Source organism: Orycteropus afer, unplaced genomic scaffold (assembly GCF_000298275.1).
Source record: "Orycteropus afer afer isolate SDZICR_OR568_19922 unplaced genomic scaffold, OryAfe1.0 scaffold00016, whole genome shotgun sequence".
Classification (NCBI taxonomy): domain Eukaryota; kingdom Metazoa; phylum Chordata; class Mammalia; order Tubulidentata; family Orycteropodidae; genus Orycteropus; species Orycteropus afer.
The window spans coordinates 15,578,257-15,603,847 of NW_006921603.1; the positions used below are offsets into that span (position 1 = coordinate 15,578,257).

The following is a 25,591-nucleotide window of genomic DNA, read 5'->3' on the forward strand; positions in this document are numbered from 1 at the left end:
GGTGGTGCCTGGATGGATACATCGACTGCTGCCGAGTTGTTCTGCTATCTGCTTAGTCCTTAGCATTCCCTTCCTGCCTTGGGGAAGGGAAAGAAGTTGGTCTGGGGCTGGGGGGCAACCTGCATTTGCTTTCCCCAATCACATAACAGGGAATGTGGAGGTAGAGCCTGGTGACATGCTAACTAAATTACCTTTATGAGAAACATGAGTTCCCATCACAAAGCACCCATGCATCTCAGTGTCACGGTGAGGTAGCTGCTGCGTGCTGATGATGCCCACTGCAGTGATGAATGGCCAAGTTCCATTTGCTCTTTCACAGTGCACTTTTCTTCTCCATAAAACACAGCCTCATGCATGCTCACTGCAAGTTCCCTTGCATTCTTGCTGTCTCGTCACTTCATGTTTTTAATTTGCTGAATGTGGCATGAGGCAGGAGGACATCAATGATGAAAGAAGTGTGAGCTGGAGAAAAACATAAAACTGATTATTGCTGGAGGAGCATTTGTTCCCCTCCAGCCAAAGCCAAGGGAAGAATGAAAAGAAATGTAACTTTATGTTTGAAAGAAAACCTCTTGCCACTCAGCTCACATCAAAGTTATCATCAGAGCAGAAAGCCCCTGTAAGCAGTGCAAAAACGTCTATGACTTAACCATTTGGAAGGAAGCTATATAGTATGGTTTGGGGCAAATCTAGCTCTTCTCTTTGCTATATAACTCTGGACAGGTGCTTTACTCTTCCTGACCCTCAGTTTTCTCATCTGTATAATGAGAATAATTGTGCCTGCATCTTCCTTCTATAATTGTTGTGAGGGTTAAATGACTTAATGCCTACTTTGTTTGTATGTATATGGAATTTACACACTATGCAGGCATAGAATAAGGGTTCATTATACAGTATATAAAGAGCTCTGGTGGCACAGTGCCTAAGGCATTTCACTGCTAACCAAAATGTTAGCGGTTCAAACCCACCAGACACTCCATGGAAGGAAGATGGGGTGATCTAGTTGCATAAAAATTTACAGCCTCGAAAACCCAATGGGGGTCGCTATGAGTGGAAATCCACTCAATGGCAGTGGTTTGGTTTGGTTTTATATACTATCTTATTACAATTAGGCTGATTTCATTAAAAGCAGCCCTGACAGCCAAACTTAGTTACCAATTTAACAACATGGTATAGTTGTTTGAAATTTGACTTTAAATCCTCCACTATGTACTGGCTCTGTGAAATTGAGCAAGTTACTTAACTTCTCTGAACTTGAGTTCCTCCCCCTGTAAAATAAAGATGACCAAACCTCCTAAGGGGTGGCTTTGAGGAAAGCACTTAGCACAATACCCAGCATAGAGCCGCAGACACTTAATAAATGTTTTTCTAGCGCTGTGAGTCTCAACCGCATCCAGTCACCCGGGAGCTTTTTAAAAAGCACAAATACCTAAGCCACATCCCTAGAGAATATGATTTAATAGGTCTGGGGTGGAGCCTATCCATCAGTACTTTTGAAAGCTTCCTGCAGAGTCTAATAAGCAGCCAGAGCTGATAACTACTCCACCAGTAGATGACGTTACACGGTGTGTGTGGATGTGGGTGTGTGTGCATGCACATGTGTGTATGTTTTTGTTTTGTTTTGTTTTTTACATCTGCCCCCAAGAAGCTGGCTAGAATAGCAGAAATTCGAGGCACAGTCAAAAATTCAGTACACCTGCAGGTGTAAGCCCTTGATAAGAAATGTGCAGCAAAGGAATTGCATTCCATTTTATTCTGGGGGGAAAAAAGTATTCAAAGAGTCCTTTGAGAGTCCTGAACTGGAAAGGTGGTAAGAAGTTTAGCCTAAGCCTTACATATAAAATATGGGAACTCCCAGTAGGTTGGGGATTTATATCTGGGGGTAATTCCAGGGTTTTGGGCTCCCAAGAGATATAAATTGAGGCCTTGCGAGTTTAATGTGAGGGAGGAAGAGGTGTTCTCATAATGACACCTTAAAAATCCAGGGCTCTGCTAATGCCTAGGGATCGAAAAGCATCATCTGTGATGGCAGGGGATGGAGTGGGGGTCTGCCCTGGTCTCTGTGCTTATGTTTCCAAGATCCAAGGCTAGGTCATCCGAGAACCTTCTTTCTCCCCATAGGTTTATGGTTTTAGTTACCCAATAAAAGTTGGGTTAATTTTACAACCCAAGTAAAATTTAAGCCAAAAAGTCTTCAGCATTACTCTAGGATTTATGAAAGTAAACATGTGGAGTGCTTGCAGGATTTTGCAACATTAAAATTTCAATGTCTTTATGTTGGGTATATGATATATTCATTTGTATGTGTACTTAAAGGTTACATTTTTAAAGAAAGCTTTGCAGTACAAACTATTTTCAGAACTAAATGAAGCTACTTCCCCCATCTCCACTTAAAAATGACTGTTACAGTGGATGGGAATTTGAAAGCAGCTGAAAACTGGTGTCTTTTAATAATCAGCCCTATCACATACTTCTCACCTGGTTTCCTACTCTACAGTGATTTCTAGACTCCCACACTGGGGATGTTCAGGGCCAGAGCACTAACTACAGTCCATTTTACAAAGGAGAAGCTTACTAAATAACAGTTCTTCAAGTAAGTGGCCTCTTTGGTAATTGTACAAGGAGCTCTGGTGGCATGGTGGTTAAAGCATTCAGCTGCTAACCAAAAGGTTGGAAGCTCAAATCCACCAGGTGCTCCAAGGGAAAAGAGGAGGCAGTCTGATTCCATAAAGATTTATAGCCTTGGAAAGCCTCTGGGACAGTTCTACTCTGTCCTGTAGGGTCGTTGTGAGTTGGAATTGATTCGGCAATGGGTTTGGTTTGGGTTTTGGTCATTGTAAATACTTAAATAATAATCATATGTTACCTCTGCATAGCACTTTTTGAAAACTTTTCCATTGTATGCTGGAATCCTCAAGACTTACTTATGGGGTGTTGTTGTTGTTAGTTGCCCTTAATTTATGGCAACCTCATGTGTGCAGAGTGGAACTACTCCATAGGTTTTTCAAGGCTGTGACTTTTCAGAAGCAGATCACCGGGCTTGTGTTCTAAGGTATCTCTCTAGGTGAATTTGAACAGCCAGTCTTTCAGCTAGTAAAATGCTTAACCATTTGTGCCACCAGGGGCTTTCATTTGTGGGGTAGAGAGGTCGTTTATCAGATGCATCTTATCCATTATAAAAACATGGTTCAAATGGGTCAGACAGTTCTTGTTGTTAGGTGTCATCAAGTTGGCTCCAACTCATAGTAACCTTATATATAAACAGAACAAACTTTGCCCGGTCTTGCACTGTCTTCACAATCCTTGATGTGTTAGAGCCCATTGTTGAAGCCACTGTGTCAATATGTCTCATTAAGAGTCTCCCTCTTTTTGGCTGACCCTTTACTTTATCAAGTATGTTGTCCTTCTCCAATGATTGATACCTCTCGACGACATGTCCAAAGCAAGTGAGACAGTCTCTCCATCTTCACTTCCAAGGAGCATTCTGACTATACTTCCTCCAAGATTACCCGTTCATTCTTCTGGTAGTCCATGGTATAGTTAATATTCCTCCCCAACATTACAATTCAAATGTATCAATTCCTTCGTGTTATTTTTGACTTGTTCAGCTTTCTTACACATATGAGATCATTGAAAAGACCATAGCTTGGGTCAGACACACTTTAGTCACCAAAGTGACATCTTTGATTTTTGAAGATGTATTTTGCCACAGTTTTGCCCAGTACAGCACATCATTTGATTTCTTAACTGCAGGAAGAGGATTTTGTTTTCCTGACTATTGTTCTGGGGTACTTTAAGCTAGAAGAAACCAAAGAAGAAGAATGGCATTTAGTTCAAATGATTGAGTCCAGCCAGGTTAGCAGAGAAGCAACATCTAGGGTAGAGTTCAGTCCATGCACATGGCTGACAGCCTTTTGTTTGGCTGTGGTCTGCTTGTGAGAAACAATAGTTTGACTTTTTCTCTCAGTTTCCTTGGATCTAGTGACTCATTTCAGATTTGCCAGTCCACACTTCGCCTTTGCCCTCTTTTGGCAGGTAAATATAATGAGTCCTAAGCAGTGAGGAGCCACATACCTGGGCTGCCCTCTGGTTTCTTTCCAGATGCACCGAGCTTTTCCCCTTGTAGATCCCCCTAATTGACATATCAATTGACGTGGATTTTGTGGATAATGCGCTCACGCCTTTGTAGCAAATGAAGCAGAAATAATCTCTGCTTAGGAAAAAAAAAAAAAAAAAAAACCTGTAGAGCATGTGCCCTGATTTCCAACTCATTTCCTTTTTACTCTTATACTTTACATCATCTTCCAGCCTACCACCAGCTGCGAAAATAAATTTTTTTTTCTCATATTTAGGGATGATTTTTGTGCTTTGGGATGATTTTTCTAGGGGTGTAGGATACTTGATCAACGTGACCAACAGATGTTTTAGGGGATGGATGGAACTGAGCTAGAGCCAGATTCCTTAGCCCAATCTTTTGGATACTGTGCCTGACTGCACCCCCTAGCGACTGCTTAAGGGGTTGTGCAGCCAAAGTCAACCATGTCAATGTGTGAGGCAGCTACTAATGTCCATGCTTTATTTTTAGAGATGAATATGAAGAAGATGGATTCTGTCAGCCATACAGAGGGATTGCATGTGCAAGATTTATCGGCAACCGCACTGTCTACATGGAGTCTTTGCACATGCAAGGGGAAATAGAAAATCAGATCACAGGCAAGTAACGTCAATGAAATTATACTTATCCTTTGAATAACTATTTTTCTCCCCAATAGTCTTTGAACATTTCTCCTGACCAAGTATGAGGCTGGGCAAGATGGCTGGGAGCAGTAACATGAAGAAGTATGAGACATGATCTCTGTGCTCTGGAATTTACATTAAAATAATTTATTGAAGGTTGCTCTTAGAGGAAAAGGAAGCTTTGAGAAGTCTCACATTCATTCAGACACTCAATAAATATTATTGAGTGCTTTCAGTGTACTGGGAACTGGACTGAGCACTGGGGATATGATGGAGTGGTGAATAAGCCAGGTATGTCTCTGCCCTCACAGAGCTTACTGTTTGGAAGCAACATGATGTAGAGTAAAAGAGAATGAATTTAGGGTCTAGCTGAATGATAATCCCAGAACTACCATTACTGTGACTTTGGGGAAATCATTCACCCTCCATGAATATCTCTTTTTCTTCATCTGTGAAATGAATGATGAGGTAAGATGATCTTAGGTCATTTCCCTTTCTAGCTTGCATATTTACCTTTCTTTTTCTATTTTTTAAATTTAAGTGTCTTTCTTTTCAATTGCAACCTAATAGTGAAGCATTTTCTGGTACACATGAGTTAGGTACTGTAGCCTACCTTGTACAATTTTGCTGGTGGTTATAGCGGCCTTGGACCTGTTCCATTATTGTAGTTATGTCTCTGTGCTGTGTATCCTTTGAGATCTATTAAAATTGGCTTCATGAAGTGTTAATGGGTTTGCCATATTTAGCAAATAAAAATACAGGATACCCAGATAAATATGAATTTCAGATAAACAGGGAATGATTTTTTAGTATAAGTATGTCCCAAATTTTTATCTGAAGTTTAAATGTAACAGAGCATATTCTAATTTATCTGGCAATAGTAAGATTTAAGAGAGCTGAGAACAAACCCAAAATGGGCACATTAAACAGCAAAAAGTCTAGAAACTATGCCCGATGGGAAATTTGAAGGAACCTGGGGTGAGAGGAGGAACTATTTAATTAGAAGAAGCAACTATGGGAAGACGTAATTACCCCTCACCGAAGCTTCAGTCTTTCAAGAGGAAAAATAATTCTGTGAAATTCCAGAGAACAGAAGAAGTAGGACTGGTGGGGAAAAGATGTTGAAGGCACAATTCAACCTAATCTAAGAAAATTTTAACATGCTTTTAACTAAATATTCACAAAAAATAAATGGGAAGTTCTGATATAAATATTTCATACTTCAATTATAATAATCCTGTCGTGGAGATTTTCTATGAACATCAACTAACTGGAAAGTATTATACTTCACAAAAAAAAATCCATTTAACTTTGTTTAATCCAGCATTTCCCAAAATTGTTTGGCCAAGAACCCTAATTTCTCCCAACACTATTTATGTTCTATAGAATTAATGTTCTGAGGAACATGCTTTGGGAAGTAGTATTTCAACAACCTCATAGGCTGCCGTGTGAGGTATAAATTCCTTGTCGTTGGAGGTATTCAAAGGGAGAAAGGGTGCTCCTTTTGTACATGGATACTCTCTATTGGGTAATAAATTAGGCCACAGGATCACTAACATTCTATGGTTGTTACTGGGACAATTGAGTTGTGCTCTTCAATAGCTACCAAGTGAGTTGCCTCATTTTTCAGAAGTTGGAGTAGAAAGCATTCAAGCCACAAAGAAATTAAGTAAGTTACCCAAAGTCAACCAACAACTCGGAGGCAAGCCACAGAACTAAATTCTGTGATCAGGCACAGCCACTGCATAAAGCAAGCTCTGCCCTGCAGCTGTCAAATGTTTTAGAAGCTTCACAAAACTAATAAAAAGTACCGGATGAAACACAGTCCTGTTGCTTTGTAGTAAAAATGAAAAATATATTGTGCTTTAACCTAATTAATTCTTTTTATTAGGAAATGGTACATATGTAATATAATCTTGTTTTTTTTAACTTTGTAGTCAAAATGATTTCTTCAAGCCAGTGAAAGTAAGCTGCTTAGACATCTGAAATGAATCTCCTCCTTTTGGCCTTGTCTGTCTGAGCACAGCAGATTCTGTCCAATGTGTGTTTATATCTGATATCTGTTGACTAGATAACCAGAGAAGATAAACCCTAGCCCCTGGGAGTTAGTAATTGTGTTTGTTTTTCAGCTGCCTTCACCATGATCGGCACCTCTAGTCACTTATCTGATAAGTGTTCTCAGTTCGCCATTCCTTCCCTGTGCCACTATGCCTTCCCATACTGTGACGAAACCTCATCTGTCCCAAAGCCTCGCGACTTGTGTCGTGATGAATGTGAAATCCTGGAAAACGTCCTGTGTCAAACAGAGTATATTTTTGCAAGATCAAATCCTATGATTCTGATGAGGCTGAAATTGCCAAACTGTGAAGATCTCCCCCAGCCAGAGAGCCCAGAAGCTGCAAACTGTATTCGGATTGGAATCCCCATGGCAGATCCTATAAATAAAAGTAAGTGGTAGCCCCTAATCACCTTCTCTTCTGCCCTGGGTCCAACAATTCCATGGCAGAGTAGAAACTAGAACTTGACCCATAGTAATTATTCACATTGGTAGTCACATTACCTCCCAATTGGCTGAACACTGCGCCAGGGGTTGAGCATGCAGTGGTGGATAAGAAACAACACCTACTTTCAAGAAGCTTCATGAAGACCAACCAGTTGCTGTAGAGTCAGTTCCAACTCATGGCAACCCAAGTATGTCCCATCAGGTTCTCAATGACTGATTTTTCAAAAGTAGACCACCAGGCCTCTTTTCCAAGGCACCTCTGGTAAACTGGAACCTCCAACCTTTTGGTCAGCAGCAGAGCACATTAACCATTTGCACTACCCAGTAACTCATTCTTGAAGACAATAATGTGAAAATATAGGGGCTTACCTACACCATTTACCCTTTCATCACCAACAACAAAAAACTGTTTCTCTGAACATTTCCTATTCATATGACTAAACTCACTGGCAATTTTTAGTCTCCTTTTGCTACTTAATACTATTGGATTAGTTAAATGAGTTGATACATCTAAAATGTTTAGAACCATGATTTTAAAACCCAAACCAAATTCATTCATCAAGTTGATTCCAACTTATAACGACCCTATAGAACAGAGTAGAATCGCCCCATAGGGTTTCCAAGGCTGTAAATCTTCAATGGAAGGAGACTATCACATCTTTCTCCTGTGTAGTACCTGGTGGGTTCAGACAGTTAACCTTTCAGTTAGCAGTAGAGCTTTCAACAACTGCACCTTAGCACATACTAAATGCTCAGTAAATATCATTCAATATCATCACTATAATTATCATTACTAAAATCTTATTACTCTGCCAAAAATTCAATTTATTTCAACTTGAGATTCTGTAGCACTTTCAGGTAACAGCTCTTGTGGTTACCTGGAAGGACTACTCAAAAGTCCTGATTCCCAAGGGTATCCAGTCCATCAGCAGAGATGGCCCTAACTGCTGTTAGAAGCCCTTCATGCACTGCCCTTAATAAACGCGCTGTGAATCACCAGCTGGATTCTTTATCACATGATTCAGGACTAAGACCAAAAATCAGAAATGGAAGGAAAAGTTTGGCTTGAACCTTCCGTGGAAATTAGAAAATTACCCTTGTGCCCCCAGGTCCCAACTCAGTTCTGATTTCTTCTATATTCAATCTTAAAAATACTTGTGGAGGAAGGGTTTGGTTCCTGAAGCATAAGCTTTAAATCCTCCCAGGAATGCAACTGTTGGGCAGGCCCTGTGTTGGAGCCCAGCAGGCAGGGAGGCTCGGCCCTGCTTGGCCCCTGACAGCAGAGAGGTTTTGGCCAAAAGGTTAATTGCACGTCCTCCTCTCCATAAACTGCTGGCTGGGAGCTCCATAATTTCCTGTGCTTCTTTCTTTCTCCCAGTTTGGGCTTTCATTTTATGTTTTGCAGATCACAAGTGTTATAACAGCACAGGTGTGGACTACCGGGGCACCGTCAGTGTGACCAAATCAGGGCGGCAGTGTCAGCCATGGAATTCCCAGTACCCCCACACGCACACCTTCACCGCCCTCCGCTTCCCGGAGCTGAACGGGGGACATTCCTACTGCCGCAACCCAGGGAATCAGAAGGAGGCTCCCTGGTGCTTTACCTTGGATGAAAATTTTAAGTCAGACCTCTGTGACATCCCAGCATGTGGTAAATCACAAGTCATTTTCTTTCATGTATTTAGTCACCTTTCAAAGATCTCCCACTTCACCCCTACTTTCCTTAGGAGGATTGTGTTAAGAAGACAACGGAGGTTGATGGTATTTGTTTGCTCTCAAAGTACATCTTTAGGCTAGATGTTCTTGTTGGCTACCTTCTACTCAGGCCCCTGACTCATGGTGACCCTCTGCACAATGGTACGAAATGCTGCCTGGTCCTGCACCATCCCCATGACTGGCGGTAGGTCGGATCACTGTGATCCATAGGGTTTTCAAGAGCTGATTTTTACAAGTAGATCACTAGGCCTATCTCTTACTTTGAAAGCTCCATCAGCATCAAAGCAGCATGGAAGCCTCCACGGTCAGACAGGTAATGGCTGCACATGATGTAGTTTGGCCTGTGCAAGAGGTACACTGGCCAGGAATCAAACTGAGGTCTCTCACATGGAAGGTGAGAATTCTACCACTGAACCACCACTATCTCTCTAGGCTAGATAAACCTTGCCGTTTTTATAGAAAATGCTTTTTGCACTCTGGTGGCGTAGTGGTTAGGCATTTGGCTGCTAACCAAAAGGTCTGTGGTTCAAACCCACCATCTGCTCCGTGGAAGAAAGATGAGGTGATCTGCTTCCGTAAAGATTTACAGCTTTGGAAACCCAGCGGGGGTCACTATGAATCGGAACCAACTCAGTGGCAGTGAGTTTGGTTTGGTTTGGTTTAATGCTGCAGAAGGGCACAGGTGGCTAGAAAGACAATAGTATTCTTGAATCAGTTTGTTCCTTTTTCCAGGAAATGGTTAGAGGATTGGAGAAAGAGAATGAAGGTATTGGTGAAACCCAGAGCTTAAGATGATTCTGAAACTTACATTAGTCTTCCTAGTCCTGATCTTCATAGATAATGTCAAGTGAGTTTCCCAGGTACTGGAGCAGGGGTGGGTTGGTAGGGAGGGCTAAATGTCAGTCATTGCTGGGAAAGCCAAGGCAAAACTACAGAGTAGAGGTCATGCAAGAGGAAATAGTCACAGGACATACAAATAACAGAAGTCAAGGTGAGCTGGTTCTTTAACTGAATAATTATCCAACCCATTCATTCCATGGTATTTATTGAATGCCTACTGCCTGCCAAATACTCATCCAGGCTCAGGAATGTAGTGGCTACTCAAAGATGGGAGTAGACTTAGCACATCCATGAAAGAGCAAGAAGGTCGTTGAGGCTGAAGCAAAATGAGCAAAGGGAAGAGTGGTACAAGATGAGGTCATAAAATGACAGGACCAAATCATGTAGTATCTTATAGGCCATTGCAGGACTTATGCTATTAACCTTCATGAGTTGGGAAGGCATTAGAGTATTTTGAGCAGAAGAGTGATATGATTTGACTTACATTTTAAAAGGATGATTTTGACTTCTAGGTTGAGAATAGACTGTGATGACCAGGTTACTGATGGATGGATCAGATGTGAGGTATACAACTTAGGATCAAGAACAGCTCCGAGGCTTTTGAATGGAATTACCTTTTATTAAAATGCAGAAGGAGCAAGCTTAATGGGAACTAGAATAAGAAGTTTGTTTTTGTTCCTGCTGAATTTGAGATGCCTTTTAGAAATCCTGAGGAGGAGGCAGTTATTCGAGTCTGGAGTTCAGGGGTGAGGTCTAGGCTGGAGATAAACATTCAGCATATGTCAGCATATAGATGCTATTTAAAGTCATGAAACTGAATGGGAAGCCACACTTAGAAAATGAGCAGCCCAGCCATGAGGGGAAGAAGAATATATCTGATTAATGAGATATGAATGATAAAAGAGTTGAAGACAATTAGTTGACTTTAAACTGAATAGTCAGTGTAGGTAGATTCTATTAATATAAAAGCTACTTTATTGAGTGACTACTATGTGGCGTAGTGCCTGAGCCATTTGACTGTAAACCAGAAGGCTGGCAGTTCAAACCCACCGGCCACTCCTCGCAAGGAAGACTGGGCAATCTACTTCTGTAGAGATACCACTTCGAAAACTCAAGGAGGGGTCGCTGTGAGTCAAATCAACTTGACGGCAGTGAGTTTGGTTTGGTTTTTCTGACTATGTGCTAAATCCTGTATGACAGAGACATCTTGTCTCTATTACCTTGTTTAATTCTTATATCCAGTCTCTATTATCCCCATTTTATGGATTAGGAAACTGGGACTCAGAAAGAATTACACAACTTGCCCAAAGACATCCAGCTTTCAGTGGATGAATCATGTATGGAACTCAGCTTTGCCTGATTCTCAAACCTGAGCAATACCCAAGCAATACTTTTTCCTCTAAGAGAAAGAAAATGAGTCTTTTTAGAAGCAATAACAGGTAAACTATAAATGTGTAAACTGAAAAAACTCACTGCTGTCAAGTCAGTACCAACTCATAGTGACCCCTCCTTGGGTTTCCGAGGCAGTTTCACTACAAAAGTAAATTGTCCAAGCTTCCTTCGGAGGAGTGACTGGTGGGTTTGAACCGCCACCCTTCTGGTGAACAGTCAAATGCCTTAGGCACCACACCACGAGAGCTCATAGTAAAAGCAGTTTATCACAGTGGTTAAGGGCAGAAGTTCTGTGTTAAAGTACTTGGGTTTGAATCTCAGTTCTTCAAGGAACTAACATTTAGGCAAGTTTCTTAATCCCTCCTAGCCTCATTTTTCTTATGAATAAAATGAAAATAATACATACCTAGGGTTTATTGTGAGAATGAATGAGTTAATATGAGACTGTATTGTGCCTGGAATATAATAAATGCTCAATTAAAATTATTATAATTGTAATATAGTCAACATATAAAGAGAAATGTTTTCTGTAAGTTCAGCAAATGTTGATAGAGAGCTAACTATTAATCAGGAGACCTGAGAGAGGGATAAAATGTGATTCTTGCTTCTGTTGATCTACAGTAAAGTGGCTGAATCAATTACAGTGCAGCATTTATGATACAGTAGAGATTAGCATGAATGTCATGGAACAAAGAAGAGGAGGAGCTAAAACATAATGAAGAAAGTAATAAAAATATGATAGTAAACCCTTATTGTTGTTGTTGTTATGTGCCATCAAGTCAGACTTGACTCATAGCGACCCTTCCTTGGGTTTCTGAGGTGGTATCACTGCGGAAGTAGATTGCCCAACCTTCCTTCCAAGGAGTAGCTGGTGGGTTAGAACCACCAGCCTTCTGGTTAGCAGTCAAGTGCCTTAGGCACCATGCTACCAGGTCTCCTAATAAACCCTTAGTAATGAAAATTTGAGAAACTATTATTCTACAATTTCATTTTTATGTGTCACCTGATATCATATTACTTTCTTCTACAAAATGGTTTTATGGATAGTTGAACACATTAAATTGGAGAAAGAGGTGATCACTCCCTTTTGTGTGTTTCTGGATTTTAAAATACCTTCATACAGAGGATAAAGAATAAGTTATGAAGTAAACTCTCACACCCACCATTGGTAACTTCATAGAAAATTATCCAGTATTTTTAATGTCTCATACTTCATAGTTTGTGAATTTTCTCCACATTAAATTTAACATTAAGAGAAGAGAAATTTTTTTTTTAATATAGATTTACAATTACTTACTTAGTTACCTCATCCCTTCTCTAGGCAAGACTGAAGATCTACAGAAGAGCCAAGGATAAAAGCAACACTTACTGTGTCCATGTGCCTGTCTCAGTGCTCAATGTTTTCACATGCTTTATTTATACTTATTCTCATAGTGTGACAGGTATTATTAACTGATGATGAAACTGAAACTTAGACAGCCCAAGGTCACCCAACTAGTGCATGGCAGGTCTGTCTGACTCCAAACCTCATCTTAACTGCTTCTCTACTGTGTTGTCTCAGGATACTGATGTGTGTCCATAAGGAGACCAAAGGGATGATTTTGAAAGGTTTCTTTCAAAAGAAACACATTGTTCACTGCTCACTAGGTGACTGCCATTGACCTTTAAGTGACTTCTGATCCTTAATTTCTAACTAATGCCTATCAAGAGTAGGGAGATAATATGCCCCTAAGCTGGAAGCTTTGTTGATCTCTTGTTTAAGGACTCAAGCTCTGTTAGTTTAAGTAAAGATTATAAATTATAAAAAGTTTTGATTTTTATTTCAACAGTCTTCCTGAAGCAATCACACATTCTGAGACACAAAAGAAAACCATTAAAGATCTTTCAGACTACAGAGAGAGATCACTTGTATTTATAAAATACCTACTAGATGCCTGCTTGATGCAGTGCTTTATGTAATCATCTCTACTTATACCTTATAACCACATGGTGAAGAGGTGGTATTAACACCCTCCCAGTGAGGTTCAGAAGAGCGAAATAACTTTTCTAAATCACATAGCTAACCACTGATAGGGTTGGACTTTGAACCCTCATCTGTCTACAGAGCTGTGATCAAACTACAAAGCTTATGGTCTTTTCTCAGACACTCTACTAGCTCCAACTGAAGTTTTTCAGGGACAAATACAAGAAGGACAATAGGCTCACTCTCTGGATTCCACCATGCTGATTCCTACAGCATACAGTGACATCAAATAATGTTTCCTTATTGATGAAGAAATCCATCCTACTATTATTCAGTATACTATTATATTAGGAGCTCTGGTAGCATAGTGCCTAAGGCACTCGACTGCTAACCAGAAGGCTGAAGGTTCAAACCCACCAGCCACTCCTGGGAAGGAAGATGGGGCAATCTACTTCCATAGTGACACTGCCTCGGAAACCCAAGGAGGGGTCGCTATGAGTCGGGTCTGACTCGACGGCACATAACAACAACATTATAGTACTAATCAGTACAGTGATGTCAGAAACTCTCAGAATAATTCTTTCTGAATCTCAGTTTGCAGAGGACACAGTTATAGTTCTGAGGACTGGTTAATTCTGATCATGTGAGAGAGAGATTTAGATGAAAGTTAAATGTAGAGGTGATGAGGCAGTTTTCACCACTTAGAATAAAAAAAAAAAAATTCATTTCATTTAGAAAGAAAACAATTCCTCTTTAATTCTTCAAGCCAAGCCACAAATGCATCCGTTAAAAGAACTGGGGATTCTTGACATGTGATCAATAAGAAACTGCTGAGAGGCTGGTGACTCCCCAGTGTGAGAATCAGAGAACAGAGCAGGTCAGCATCAGCTGTTCTTCTGAGGCAAGGCTTCTCATAATCACCCCTTAACAGCCCAAGTTCTGACAAAATCTTCATAGCATGCTACTTGATAGCACTTCTTAGAGCATTTGAGTTTTTTCCCCTCACAAAATCCATGAAAGACAAACAAGGTAGGAATTTCCACCATAATTTATCACATGAGAAAACGAAAGCCCCGGGAAGTAAAGACTTGTCCAAGATCACAAATTAATTAGTAGGAACCAGCCTCCTATCTCTAGGACCACTGCTTCTTGTCATACATCAATAGTTTTAAACCCAGGGCAATTTTGCCTCTCACAGAACATATGACAATGTCTGGAGACATTTTGGTTGTCACAACTGGTAGGGGTGGGAATAGTCGCTACGGACATCTGGTAGAAGCCAGGGATACTGCCAAACACCCTACAATGCACAAAACAACCTATGCGAAAAATCATTCAAGCCAAAATGTCAAACACGCTGGATTGGAGAAACCCTTTTCTACACTATGGGAGCTCTGGTGGCATCGTGCCTAAGGCATTTGACTGCTAACCAGAAGGCTGGTGGTTCAAACCCACCAGCCACTCCTCGGAAGACTGAGCAATCTACTTCTGTAGAGATACCACCTCGGAAACCCAAGGAGGGGTTGCTATGAGTCAGGATCTACTTGATGGCAGTGAGTTTGGTTTCGTTTGGTTTCTACACTATAAGCCACCCTGTTGGCACCATGGTTAAGGCATTCGGCTGCTAACCAAAAGGTCAGCAGTTTGAAACTACCAGCCCCTCCATGGAAGGAAAATGAGGCAGTCTACTTAAGTAAAGATTCATAGCCTTGGAAACACTTGGGGCAGTTCTACTCTGTCCTGTAGGGTCACTATGAGTCAGAATCGAATTGATGGCAGTGGGTTTTTCTACACTATACAATTGTAGAATATAGAATAACAATAATATTAATAGCAATTACCATTTATTGAGTGCTTGCAGTAAGCCAAAATTATGCTAAAAGTTTTTAATCCATTATTAAGGTTAGTTTTATAGCCTTACAAATGTTGTTGTTGTTATGTGCTGTTGTTATGTGCAACTCATAGTGACCCCTCCTTGGGTTGCTGAGGCAGTATCACTACGGAAATAGATTGCCCCATCTTCTTTTCAAGGAGGTTTGCATAAAACTAAGGCTAGTTTTATAGCCTCACAAATAGTGTTTTATTACACCCATTTTACAGACAAGAAAGAAAACTGAGACTTAGAAAGGTTAAGTAACTAGTCCAAGTCACTGTGAATGAAAAGTCAACCAAGGACTCACACTTACGATTCTGTACATATGTGAGTATTTTTGTATGTGTGTAGATAGATAGATACTGAAATTAACTTTTCATCTTACAATGAGATGTTGTGAGCTAGTAGGGCAAATTTGAAACAAGTCTTTCTCTCTCCTTCCCAAATAGGATGGAGTCTCATGGGAAATGTTTCTGCATTCTTTAGTTAAGCCTAAGTTAAGGAGATTTCAAAATCTCCATGGGGTTTCTCATTTTCCCACTGATAACTTTTGTTTTAGTTTCAACTAAGTAAGGCTAAAAAAAAAAAAGTATAGGCCTAATTAAATGCAGAATGTAAGCATTTGCTGTACTTTGTAGAATAAAGGCATTTGAGAACAGTCTGCCACAGATTGTTTTATCATGAACTTTCACTCTAGGATACAAGATAAAATTAAACACAACCAAATATGTCTGCTGTGAATTCTGGGAGTTGGCTCTGCTAGGACTGTGTGGTTATACCCAGGCAATGTCTAGAGAAGTGGAAGAAAAGGAAAAAAAGACCTCACCTCTCATCCTTCCTGTCTTTTCTTTCATGTCCCAGGTATATAACCATTAAAATGGTTATTTAGTCACTCACTGAAATCGAGTATTGAGTTTCTACTGTTTCAAACTCTGTGAACAGTGTAGATCAGTTCATAGCCTCAGAGAGCTTGCAGTCTAGTGGAAGAGTCAGACCACCACCATAAGTTGTGTCATATAATCAAACCAAATCGCTTGCCATTGAGTAAACTCTGTCTCATAGTGACCCTATAAGACAGAGTACCACCCCAGAGAGTTTCCAAGCTGTAATCTTTATGGAAACAGACTGCCACATCTTTCTCCAAGGAGCAACTGTTGGGTTAGACCACCAACCATTCTATTCACAGCAAGCACTTTAACTGCGCCACCAGGCATCCTCTAGTTCCTATAATTTATGTGTATTGCTACGTGCTTTGCATTTCAGTGATGGCTGATGTTTGTTGTGTTAACATCTCTATACCAGCATTTGACTTAGAATTTAGTTGTTGTGCAATAGAAGTGACAGTTAACTAATTTAATACTCCCAGGAACTTGGGATAAAGATGTTATTTCCATTTTACTAATGGAGAAGCTGAGGCAGGATTGTTTTTACCACTAAAGCCAAAATACAAACGAAGTCCACAGGAGTCTAGAACCAGTCCTCTGTCCACCCTTCCACAACCGCTTAAAGAACAAATGCTAGAAAATTTCAGGGGATAAACATTATTTTTCTCTTTCCTTTGATCTTCATGAGCTCTCTAGGTCTTTGGGGCACCGTCCACTGGTTTTCTTATTTGCAGCTCCAGGAATGCAGGAATGGAGGCCTCGGGCACAGAAACATGACCCTGAGCGACTCCAGGGTCCTCCACTTAGACTCAGCCCAGATATGGACTATTTCCCCAAGTAGCTCCATCCAGGCGGGAATGAGTTGTGGTTTTTGCTTTTTCCCTATTAAGTTTCATCTCTCCTCCCTTCCCAGCAGCCCCAGGGCCTCAGTCCTGGGAGTTAGTGGTCCTCTCTGAGCTCCTGCATGTAAACCTTCATTCACTACACTTTCACCTCCAGTTACTATGGCCACCTTCCAAACCAAATACCATGGGTTAGGTGGGAAACTAGGTCAAAAAAGAAACATTTTGCCTATGTTCTCTCCAACTGGCACCTAGATATAGCTACCAAGTTCACCATTTCACTGCAGCCCTTATCATTGCTTTTATAGGCAGCTCTGAGTACAGAGCTATGGGAAATGTCAGTTTAGCCATTTAACTTTGGCTGTATTCCATCATATATTTTACAGTCTTTCTCCCTCCCCCATTAATTGGGATCCCCTATTAGTTTCTGTCTTGATTTTTTGGAGGGAAGTAGAATCCTGATTGCATTTTTATTGTCCTTTTATTTTACTCTGGATCAAGTACTGAGGACACATTTCTTCCTCAAGCCCTGCTAGCATGTTTTCTTCTCTAAGTAAGGGGTTCTCTCTGTCTCAAACAACCTGAACTTCCAAGGAGCAGTAGTGTTTCTACTCCTAAACCAGTGCCACAGAAGAGTACTCATTGATAAGAAAAGCAGGGAACCATTTGGCTCCATTTCGAGGTTTCATACCTGACCTGTTGCTTTTGTATTTCCTTTTAAGTCCTTGGCTTGCAACAATTTGCCAAAGGGCATGTTGCCCAGTTCTGTGCCTGAATAGCCTTGACTTGTCCCATAACCTTACAAACACCCGCCTTGGGTTCTGCTTTGTCACAAACTGTTTTGTACAACGTGGTGGTTTACAGTTCGGGGCAAGGCAGATGTTTTCCAGATTGTGAACACTGCAGTTTTTAACTCACTCTGTCAGCAGCCTTCTCCCATATTTCATAGAAGACCTGTTGTAAGGCAATTTGTCTTTCAGCCATTTCTTCAAACCAAAATTGAACATTACAGTGAATTGGAAGGTGGAGAGAGGGAGAGAAGGAGGGAATAGAGCCCTCCTTTGTATAGTTTGAAACTTTCCGGAAGAGTTATTTTTATGCTACAGAGATTTTCAAGATGTACTTTAGTCCCAGTCTTTATGAATTTTGAGCAAAGAACAATGGTGACCCAAAACTTCTAACTAGGTCATGTTCCATAAACATTAAAAACATAAACTAATTTTCTCTCAATTTTTTGTTTTTCAGTTGTCCCTAGAGTTAGGGAAAACCAGGCAGGAATGGTACAGGACTAGGCTAGCAGCAGTGGGAGGCATTGCCGTCCCTAGATCTGGAAAGCAATAACACTATTCAAGGACTTTTAGGGTACAGGTATTTGATGAATTACAAACCCATTTTCCATCTTGTCCATAAATCAAACCTTAACCCACAGAGTGTAACTGAGGCTAAAGAGAGAGCTTCCAGTGAATGCCGTGGCCTTTGGTAGGAGGAAGTAGCTGATCTTCCACAGCCTGGCAAGGGCAGAGTCTGGGGAACAAGCATCAACCATACTCTCTTCTTGCCCTGTCTCCTGCAAATGTCTCCCATTGGCTAAACCTAACTAGGAGCTCTGGTAGCATAGTGGCTAAAGCACTTGACTGCTAACCAGAAAGCTGGTGGTTCAAACCCACCAGCCACTCCTCGGAAGGAAGGTTGGGCAATCCTACTTCCGTAGTGATACTGCCTTGGAAACCCAAGGAGGGGTCGCTATGAGTCAGGGCCGACTCGACGGCACATATCAACAACAACAACAACTAGGAGCCAGAGAGCAAGGATGCCCATTGATATGGCCCACAGAGGTCAACCTCAGCATAGAGCTGGGTAGAAAAGGAAGACATGATCTAGTGGGCTGAGGACACTGAGAAGAACAGCATTCTCTGGCTTTAAATTACAGGCTCCTTCTTGTCCTTTGGGAGCTCTGGTGGTGTCGTGCCAAAGGCATTTCACAGCTAACCAGAAGGCTGGGGGTTCAAACCCACCGACCACTCCTCCCACTCCTCTGAAGGAAGGTTGGGCAATCAACTTCCGTAGTGATACAGCCTGGGAAACCCAAGGAGGGGTCACTATGAGTCAGATCCCTGCAGCAGTGCATTTGGTTTTGGTTCTTGCCCTTTAATGTTACATAAATTTGCCTTCACTTTGAAACACTGAAGACTGAACCAACCCCTACTAGCAACAAATTCTTCATCACAATAGCTTCACTTGTTGCAAATGCAGCTTTTAAATCATTAAAAAGGCCCTGAGCCTTTTCTTGCACTAAAGTAAACTAACAAAAAACTCGCTGCCAGCCAGTCGAATCTGACTCCTAGCCACCCCTCATTGGGTTTCTGAGGCAGTATCACTACGAAAGTAGATTGCCCCATCTTCCTTCCGAGGAGTAGCCGGTCAGTTTGAGCCGCCAGCCTTCTGGTTAGCAGCCAAGTGTCTTAGGCACTATACAATTAAAGTAAAGCTAAATAGAAACTATGCACCTGGTCCAACTTACCTACAAAGTCTTAAAACACACAGTAAGGAATGGATCTCATTCGTAACAGAGGAATGCCTATGATTTTGTCATAAGATAAAACTTCAGTAGGGGTCAAAGTAAGTTATGTGATCTCAGTTTATAAAATCATAGCACCTGGGAAGGAACCATGGAATTCATCCAGTTTAATATGCCCCCTGTAAAGATACAGCCTCTGCTCCCCTGTCATCCAGCTTCCGCATAACATTGCCAGAGACTTCTCGTGACAGGGAACTCTCTCCACTCCAAATGGTTATGTGAAGAGTCTCTCTCTTCAAAAGTTTTGCTTTTTGGTGAATTACAAACTCATCTAACAATATTATAATCTAGCCTTCCAACTTGTACATAAATCAAAATTTATACATGAAATCTGATTTCTGGCCACTAATTCAAATTAAAAATGTTGGCCCCTAATTCAAATTAAAAACACAACTAACAGTTTTTCTTTAAAAAAAAAATGAAAAAAAGACTAAATAATGAACGCATTCATGCACTACATCCAGTTTGTAACCTCTAGCATAATTTTTCATCCAAATTTGAAGACCTCTGTCAAATACTTCATTTGATTCTAAAGATCCTGTAGTTTTTGTACTCATCCTCCTCTTCCCATGGATGTTTCTTGCTTGTTCAAAGCCCTTCTTAAAAATGTGAAGTATAGAGAATTATAAATTCCAAGCGTTTCATAACCAGAACAGGTAGATGAGGACAATGCTGTTCTTGGTCATGACCCAGCATTACAGTGGAGGGTTTTATGTAGAAATAAATTTTATATTTGTGGAAATCTTTTGAGTAATTTAATAAATTTGTTTTTGGGTTTCACTGAGCCTTCCTCTCCACTAAGATGTACTAATCTTTTTTGTTTCTTTATTTGGTCATATCAACATTTAGTGAGTAGATTTGCTTAATCACGAACATTTCCAAGCAAGATCATTAACCTAGCTGCAAGCTAAATTTTCAGCTGTTGGTTTTGGGATCATTATCTTAGCCCATTTTGTGTAATCCTTAAAATTTATTTCTATTTTCAAACAATGAGACACCTCTCCTAGATTCAGGCCATTTTCAATTTTGATAAAGATATCATCAAGTAAGAAAATATTGAAAAGACAGGTTTCTTTGAGCATGGCCATCTACAATCTGACTGACTTGTTGATTACCATCCTTAGGATACAAGTGTTTAGTGAATTGCAAATCCATCTAAAATTATTATCCAGCGCTCTGTCTTGTCCATAAGGATATCTTGAGTCAACTGGTCTAGTGTTGTGTGATATTTAAATGTATTTGGTCTACCACTCCAAAATAATCCTATCAAAAACAAAGGAAATTTAATCTTATATAATATATTGAATTTTAGCACTTGAAAAATTAGCCCAACTCTTTCCTTTTATTGTTCTTGGTGTTATTACATGTCTTTGAGTCAGCTCCAACTCATAGCGACCCCATGTACAACAGAATGAAACACTGCCCAGTCCTGCACCATCCTCACAATTATTGCTGTGTTTGAGCCTATTGTTGCAGCCACTGTGTCAATCTAGTTCATTGAGGGTCTTCCCCTTTTTCATTGACCCTCTACTTTACCAAGCATAATGTCTTTCTCCAGGGACTGGTCGTTCCTGATAACATATCCAAAGTACATGAATGAAGGCTCACCATCCTTCTGAGGAACATATTGGCTGTGCTTCTTCCAATACCGATTTGTTCATTGTTCTGATAGTCCACAGTATATTCAATATTCTTTCCCAACACCATAATTCAAAACCACTAATTCTTCTTCCTTATTCATTGTCCAGTTTTCACTTGCTTATGAGGCAGCTGAAAAAACTATGGTGTGGGTCAGGAGCACCTTAATCCTTGAAGTGCTGTCTTTGCTTTTTACACTTTAAACAGGTCTTTTATAGTATATTTACCTGATGCATTGTTTGATTTCTTTCTTTTTTTTTTAATACATTTCAGTTCAGCTTTAAAAATGGTGAACTTGTTTTTCCTTTTGGTTTTCCAATTTCAGATCTTTTTACATTTCATTATAATACTTTGACTTCTCAGGCTGCCCTTTGAAATTTTCTGTTCAGTGCTTTTACTTCATTTCTTATTTCCATTACCTATTCTACATTCAAAATCAAGTTTCAGAGTCTCTTCTGACATATATTTTGGTCTTTTTCTTTCTTTCCTGTCTAGCTCCTGTCTTTTTAATGACCTGTGCTTTCTTCATGTATGATGTCCTTAATGTTATGCTGCAGTTCATATGGTGTTGGGTCATAAGTGTTCAATGCATCAAAGCTATTCTTGAAATCTGGTGGGATACACTCAAGATTGTACTTTGGCTCTGGTGGACTTGTTTTCGTTTCTTCAGCTTCAACTTGAACTTGAAAATGAGCAGCTGATGGTCTGTTCTACAGCTGGTCCCTGGACTTGTTCTGACTGATGATATTGAACTTCTCCATGATCTCTTTCCACAGATATAGTTGATTCAAATCCTGTGTATTCCATCCAGCCAGGTTCTCATATATAGTTGCTGTTTATATTGTTGGAAAAAAGTATTTACAATGAATAGGTCATTGATCTTACAAAATTCTGCCATGAAACATCACTAAGGTCAACTCTGCTTTGAGGAGGTGGCTCTTCCCAGTTGTATTCTGATTGCCTTGCAGGCTAAGGGGCATATCTTCTGTCCCTGTAACAGACAATGTTCTGCTGTTATTAATAAGATCTTCACTGGCCAGTTTTTTTAAAAGTAGATCGCCAGATTCTTCTGCCTTGTATGTCCTAGTCTGGAAGCTCCAGTGAAACCTGTCCACAGTATTTCAGTATTTGAAATGCTGGTGGCATAGCTTCTAGAATCAGCAACACACAAGCCACCACATTATGACAAACAGACAGACTCCTTTTATAGAGAAGCAAAATGAGGCCCTGAGAGTTTATGGAATGTTGTAGGCAACTCAAGTGCATTCTGATTGAGTTTTTCTCAAGTGCTCACGAGTGAGTTACTGCATCTAACTTATTATAGTTATTTTCTTCATCATTTAATCACTATATATGGCTTCATCAGGGTCTTTTTAAGAATTAATTGGAGAACACACAATGCAATAGATCATGTACTTAGTATTTTTTCCATCAATTCAAGAGAGCAAGTGCCAGGACTCAGCATACCAATTAAAGGCCTAATTACTACCCTTTTTCCTTGACTTCCAGGCACACAGTTAAATATCTCTGGCACAGGGCACTATCTGCTACAGATCCATTTATCTTATAGTTTTCAAATAATAAGTGGTAGTGATTCCTTTTTGTTATATTTTTTAATTTTCAGACAAGATCAAAATTTAAACTTACTTAATTTCTTCAGAATTCTAAGATTCTGAATGATTTCTTCCTACCCTTGCAGTATTTAAGTTCCAAGAGTTTTCTTATTTTAACTCAACGTAATATCCTAAATGATATTTCACTTTATGTAAGTACTTCTTGAATAAGGAATCATGTTTACCTTGCTTTAAGCCCCAGGATAAGAAAGAATATTTTGTCCATTATGTTTAATTACTAATCAAAGTATTGAATATCATTGTAAAAATAAAACAGGAATGTCAGATGTGGACTGTGATAATGAATTGTTGATTTAAAAAAGGAATTTAATCATGTGATCCAGACTAAATTGTTGGTTTAAAAAATCCCAAGTATTTAACTTCACGTAACTAATATGTGCATTTAACTTTTAAAAAGTTATTCCAAAGTATTAAAAATCTTCACCATTCCAATTTTTAGCCAATTTTCTTTGTAATACAGTGGAGGTGTCCATTACCCCTTAAAGTGAATAGTAAGAATAATGTCCATTGTCCTAAAGTGATTTTTTTTAAATTGCATACACTTTTAACATTGATGAAAAGAAATTCCACATACTATTTTAGAGCCATTATTATTAATAGTATTTTTGAAAAAGCACGGAAACATTGAAGTCAGGCAGGTTTGTTTCAACCCATGCTCTACTACTTTCTGGCTTTGGCAAATCTTTTTTCCTTTCTCAGCCTCAATTTCTCTATGTGTAAAGTCAAGATAATAACATCAAAGTATGAAGTTAGGAAAGAATTAAAAATACTAGAACATGAAAAGGGACTCAACAAGTGTTAGTTTTCTAATTTTCCTTTAGTAAGAGTAGTTGTTCTTTGGAATATTTTTATATAAGGTCTTTTGAACCAGAGACTGAATTTCCTTCTAGCCAAATCCAGAGAACTGTGTGAGTACAAAGCTTATTGTATCATAGACTTACAGTAGGCCTGAACTTGTTTTCTGTGACTTCTAACGTGACCATGTATTGTTCTGCTTAATCATTTCACTTGGCAAGAAGACATTGACCCCATTGTACTCATTTGCATATCTTCAGTGTAATCAGAAGGAGCCAAGTTTGACTTTGTTTAAAGGATTTAGCTTCATGAAGTATGTTCTTCTGTAGACCTACAAGGGAATTTGTCCCAGACTTCCATTTACAATAAAAGGCAGCCCATGAATAATCTGATACAGAATGAATACAGAATAGACTCCTTTGTTTGCCAAACAGGTGAGGCCTCTACTTTCTCTTGTTGCTAAAAATCTAAACTGGAAAAATGACTAGTATTACATCAGTACTAAATTATTCTCATTCCGTTTGTAATCGTTACCCTCATAATGATTCTACTAAAAATCCAAGAATAACAACAGAGATCTGCCCCCACCCAGGATACGAAGCAATCTGAAAAGTTTTAAGACTGTTAATAATAATGTTAGCATCCAGCAACTATGTGCCTGTTTTCCATTTTTTCAAGCTTCTTTCATGAACATTACTCATTTGATTCATACATGAAACAAATAAGGTAAGTAACCCACCCACCCACTGCCATCGAGTCAATTCTGACTCATGGAGACCCTATAGAACAGAATAGAACTACCTCATAGGGCTTCTAAGGCTCTAAATCTTTATGGAAGCAGGCTCATCTTTCTACTACAGAGTGGCTTTCAGTTAGCAGCTGAGCACTTTAAACACTGCGCTACCAAGGCTCCTTAAGATGGGTAACCGAAAAAACTAAACCCATTCCCATGGAGTAGATTCAACTCATAGGGACCTCCATTGGATTTCCAAGGCAGTAAATCTTTATGGAAGTAGATTGCCTCATCTTCCTTCCACAGAGTGGCTAGTAGGGTTGAACCACTGACCTTTCAGTTAGCAGCTGAGTGCTTTAAATACTGTACCAGCCGGACTCCTTAAGATAGGTAAAGCAGGTATTGTTGTTCCTGGTGAATAAATAAGGAAAGTGAGGTCAGAGAGGTTAAGTTTCTTGCTTAAAGCAATTTTGAACTTCCAGCCCAATACATCTATTCCTGAATCCCCTCTAACTCTAAAGGAAAAGGAAATCTAACAGTAATGAGTGATTGAGTTGTACCAGGTACTTCATTTATTCTTTTTTTTTTTTTTTTTTACTGTGCTGTTTATTTTTCATTTTATTGTTATTTGGGTAAAAGTTTACAGAGCAAATTCATTTTCCATACAGCAGTTCATACTCATTTTGTCTCATGGCAGTGACTGCAATACCCACAATGTAACAGCTCTCTTCCTACTCCCTCCTGGTAGTTATCTCTTCCCAATGTCCTTAGCTCCCACCCCTTGAACGAACACTGTCCTTCTTTTCTTCCATAGCTGATCGCTCCAAGAAGTGTATCTACCTGATGTAAATGTTCACCTCATATGTCTGTCTGTTGTTTGGCTGAAAGCCACAGGAGTGAGTTCAATTCCAGACCTGAAGGGTGGCTAGGGGCCATAATCTCAGGGGTCTCACCAGGCTCTATCAGACCAGCAAACCTGGTCTTTTTTTTTTTTTTTTTTTAGTCTTAGCATTTACTTCCTCCACACCAGATTCTTGAAACTGTCTTCATGTAAGCTCAACAGGAAACTACTGATTGAGAAGATGCTGGCTTTATCCTCATGAAATAACTGTTGGAGCTGCTTGGGAAGAACACATGCCTCAAGCAATAGGGGAGATGCTGGGAGTGAGGGCAGCCTGACCGCCTACCCAACAGCTTGCTGAGCAGGTGCCAGGTTGCTGCCCCAGTCTTTCACAATGGTGGCGGCAGGGCTTAGACCTCCTCAAAGCACTCTTCATAGGCCTCCTGGTACTCCTCATGGGGCTTGACTATTATCACCTGGGTGGGGCTCTTGGAGCCGGCTGCAGCTCCCAGGTCTGTTTTAAGGAGATATAGACATAGGGGCAAATTCTGGTCCTCACACATAACCGGGAAGTGGCAGTATACCTCAACAGGCAGTGTGCCTCCTACCAAAATCATGATTC

General features: G+C 40.0%; 1 protein-coding gene and 1 pseudogene across 1 annotated transcript in view; one reads left to right on the forward strand and one right to left on the reverse strand.

Annotated features, from left to right (window-relative positions):
- The window catches only part of ROR1 (receptor tyrosine kinase like orphan receptor 1), a 254,000-nt gene that overhangs the window by 196,381 nt on the left and 32,028 nt on the right, over window positions 1-25,591 (forward strand). The window contains exons 6-8 of the mRNA XM_042783341.1: window positions 4,586-4,713; window positions 6,867-7,184; window positions 8,646-8,891. Coding sequence (XP_042639275.1) covers window positions 4,586-4,713; window positions 6,867-7,184; window positions 8,646-8,891 — 692 coding nt within the window. The remainder of the gene's footprint in view (window positions 1-4,585; window positions 4,714-6,866; window positions 7,185-8,645; window positions 8,892-25,591) is intronic.
- LOC103213353 overlaps window positions 25,359-25,591 on the reverse strand; it is a 2,152-nt pseudogene continuing 1,919 nt past the window's right edge.